General features: G+C 36.5%; 1 protein-coding gene and 1 long non-coding RNA gene across 2 annotated transcripts; one reads left to right on the top strand and one right to left on the bottom strand.

The window, feature by feature from the left end:
• The first annotated feature begins 32 nt into the window (after window positions 1-32).
• Window positions 33-873, top strand: LOC132171902 (uncharacterized). The gene is made up of 3 exons (XR_009439093.1): window positions 33-110; window positions 220-322; window positions 441-873. It is a non-coding gene; the product is annotated as an uncharacterized LOC132171902 (long non-coding RNA).
• Window positions 874-2188: 1315 nt separating this feature from the next.
• Window positions 2189-3170, bottom strand: LOC132168440 (uncharacterized). The gene is made up of 2 exons (XM_059579426.1): window positions 2682-3170; window positions 2189-2221 (listed from the first exon to the last, which is right to left on the bottom strand). The coding sequence occupies exons 1-2, from the start codon at window positions 3168-3170 to the stop codon at window positions 2189-2191; spliced, it is 522 nt and encodes a 173-aa protein (XP_059435409.1).
• Between the last annotated feature and the right edge of the window lie 799 nt (window positions 3171-3969).

The following is a 3969-nucleotide window of genomic DNA, read 5'->3' as shown; positions in this document are numbered from 1 at the left end:
AACCTAAAATTAACTGATGTGATTCATGCGTGCAGCCTGGATCCTGAGCGTAAGAAAGAGTCCATGGAGAAATATTCTGGTCCCACTCAGTCACGGAAACAAGATGAATGGTGCTGCTATTATTTCTATTATAGGATTACAACATATATGTTCACTTGGCTTCTGTAATTTATTTCTTGCTTATAATAACCACAGTATTTCTTCTTTAAATTATTGCAGAGGGTATATATCTTGACTGATCTAGTAAAAAACTAATGCTTTCCCATCCATAAAAGGGTGGTAAAGAGCTCTCTTTGTAGCTGTGAAGGTGCCCGTGTATCATGTAAGTTAGATTCTTTCAGAATTCCTTTCATTTTTTCTTGTTTGTCAGCTGAACTGCTTGCATATAACCACTGGCATAGTACACCATTTTCTACCTGATTCTCAGAGCTGTTATGCAGGGTTTATTGGATGCTGGTGTACAGTTAAGGAAACTACCAATTAGATTCTTTCCCGTCAGGATAAGACAAGACGGTAATTTTGTAGAAACTGTAAATATCCAATGGTTCTTATAGCTTTTTATCCACCCCAAGAAGCCCTTGTAATTATAGTGATCAAATAGGCATATTCAGTTACACGTTGTTATTCTTTTAAAGCCTCAATTATGCTGAAAGCTGCTTTTATTGTACATAGTTCAGCAAATCTTGTTTTCCTATCTAGAGAGGTTTGATCATTATTTACATCTATTATTACAAATACCTTGTGAAAATACCATTGATAGCGCAGTGTTGCTCAAACTCCCCCTCTCCCCCCTTTCTCTCGTTTGTTTTAATTTTATTTAGAAGTGTTTCTGGATAATGTAATTGGTAAATCGAAGGTTTTCTTTATTCTTTATTCTCTTTTTGAGTGGTATGTCTCCGTGTATACATTCTAGAATTATTTATGAATGTCAACAGGATCAGCCAAGTACCAACCAGCCTCTAGTGTGGTATATATGTCTCCCACTTTAATTGGAAGAGACATGCTATTCCTCCACTCCATTGCCCATTCATCTTTTTTTCAAATTCACCGTTGGATCCGTAGGACCCACAAATTTAGTGGTAAATTTGGAAAAAAAAAAAAATGGATGGAGATGGAAAAATAGTATTTCTCTAATTGAAAAGGGTGGGTGAACTCCAGGGGTTGGCTCAAGTAGTAAGAGCTTTGGTCTTTGTGGTAGTTCATCAGGTCCAAGGTTCGAATCCCCTTGGGAATTCTCTTGGGTGTAAACAATTCTTTGGGGCCAGCCTGCCAACAAAGTCAGAGTATTACCCAATTCGTGTGGAGGGGATGCTTTACACGGGTTTGAGGTTTACGTAACAGGGGTGGGTATACAAAGTGGCCTTGTCTTGGAAGGGTTTGTAGAAAGTTGGTGAGTTCGGAATTCAACTCGTTTGAATCTAACCCCATTGGTAACTTAGTTACTCACTACCTATATATGTATAAGAGCTTGGAGGGAGATCTTTCATATCTTTGAAGATCCACCCAAAGATTTTAGCCTTATAAAAAGAAAACTGATTATTGAATCTCCCTTCACGTTGGTTAACCGTATATTATATATATATTCATTGATGAGAGATGCTAGATTTTATGTATGATTTGCCAATGGCCGCTTGAATTATCAGCTCATGTGATTGCAATTATATATTGAAATGATATGCAATATAGCTGGGGATTATACAAATGGAACAACTCAATTGCAGGCTTCTAATTTACCCATTTCTCAGAATTTTCCAAAAGCAAAAGCAATTGACAGAAGGTTTCATCTCACGCAGCTTCGGAAGGAGGTGAGGAAGGGGGACTGGATCTCAGTTCCCAGGCTTGTAAGCATCAAGAAAATTACACAGAAAAAATGAATAAGAAATAAATAGACAGATTACATTAATGAATACTGCTTAATACACACCTTCAAGTTCTCAACAGCAAACATTTTGTACAGAACAAAAACAGCCTACCCTTCTTTTTTCCTATGGGAATAAAGGAGAGGAGGGGGTTATTTTAGTCAAAATGGAAAGATAATACCAAGAGTTAGAAGCATAAAAAAAAAAAAAAAAAAAAAAAAAAAGGTTAAATCCAATCTTAACATACAGTAGGGAACCCACTCTTTGTACAATAGCTTCAAAATTAGCTCCCCTAGATCGATCCCTTTGAAAATTGTCACTGCTACTTCTTAACCCTCCTTCATGGCCTCAAAAACTAGTTCCTGTAACAAACAAATCAGTTTATCATCAGATTTAATTGTAATCAAAACAGAAATATATTCGCTTACCCTAATTCTCTTATAAATATGAATTATTTGAATTGTAAATATCATCAAGCAATAAGAGTGAAAATGTAACCCTATTAGACTCTTTCCTAGTAGTGGACGTAGGTATCTAACACTGAACCACCCCAAAATTCTCCCGTCTATATTCTTTTATTTCAATTTTAATTATTATAAGTTTTTTCATGGTATCAAATCCTTATTCTTGTTTTCTTCATTTTCCCGGCTGTGCCTCCCTTTTGGGATTTTTCACCGCTGTTCGATAACATTTTGCCTCGGGATTCTTGTCTTCCAAGAATCCGATCTACAAAACGCCTATAATATATTCTAACAATAATGGTGTATATATATATAAACTCAATCTCCATTAATTCCAGTAATGTATTTTCAGCTTAATTACCTGTGTTTTCTTGCTAACAAAGAGCTCCTCATGAACCAATGAAGGCATCTTCTCTTCGACTACAGTTTCCAGCACCTCATGATGATGATGATGATCACTTTTATCATATTTTTTACCCTTTTTGAGGCCCAGCCGCTCTCTCCACCGGCTTGAATTCTTCCTTGGAAACACCTCCTCATAATCATCATCAACAGAGAGCAATTCATCTCTTAGAGTCATCTTTCTTTGCTGGTTGGTGCTGCAACCATTCTTTACAGGCAACAGCATGCCCTGAAAGAACACCTCATCTGCAGATATCATGGTGTAGTTTTCTGCACAGAATTCGAATTCTGAGGAAACTGGAGCTTCTCTGTAGATGTTTTCATGCTTGGTTGGCTGCTGAATGTCTGCAAAGTCATTGGAGAAGGAGATTCTTGGGTCTACAGAGGAACTAGTCCAAAGACTTTGCTGCTGCTCTGTGTTGAACATGTTTGTGCATGGCATCGACATATTTCTTCTGACCAAACACCCACATTACATATACCTTTTTAACATAGAATCCACATGCAGATGTCTGTATTTTTTTTGGATTATGGTTTGTTTTATGTGTGTGTTTGGTAGACATGTTCATGTTACTTAGATTTGTCAGTTTGTGATTAATTTAACAGTCATGCCACTATGCCAGTAAGACAAGTTTTAGCCGAACACTTTGACTAATTTGTTGCTTTTTCAGTACTTTTGATTAGAATAACCATTGATTATGAAGCTTCCATGTTCATGCCAACTTGGATGGGAGAAAAGCTCGCCTTCCCCAGATCTCTCCTCAAACTACTCCATAGATTTCTTGTAAGCTAATTGTAAAAAGATGGTTATGTGTGTTTTCTATCTTTTGTTTTTGTTGAGGTGCAACAATGTCACTCTGCTCACTTGGACAGCTCTTATAACATGCATTGTAGGATGCGATTTCAAATGCCGTAAAAGGATTTGGCTTCTCTCACTGAACACTAATTGATTTTTAGATGAGATGGTCAAATGCTCGATCCAACTGTTTTCTTTTCTCTTCTCAAGACAAATACATTAACAAACAACACGAAACACTTTCTAAAATATAAAAACTATTTTTCACATTTGTGTCACATTAAAACTGTTAGAATCTTTAGTCACTACAACAAAAAAAAAAAAAAAAAAAACAAATGTTAGGGACGCTCTGGAATGGGGTCGTTTTAACAAAAAAATGACCCCACCAATGGTCATTTTAATAGTAAAACGACCCCTCTCAGAAGGAGGAGTTGTTTGAACAATGTTGCAC

This window comes from Corylus avellana, chromosome ca1, assembly GCF_901000735.1.
Source record: "Corylus avellana chromosome ca1, CavTom2PMs-1.0".
NCBI classification, from domain to species: domain Eukaryota; kingdom Viridiplantae; phylum Streptophyta; class Magnoliopsida; order Fagales; family Betulaceae; genus Corylus; species Corylus avellana.
This window is presented reverse-complemented; position numbering and strand designations above follow the sequence as displayed.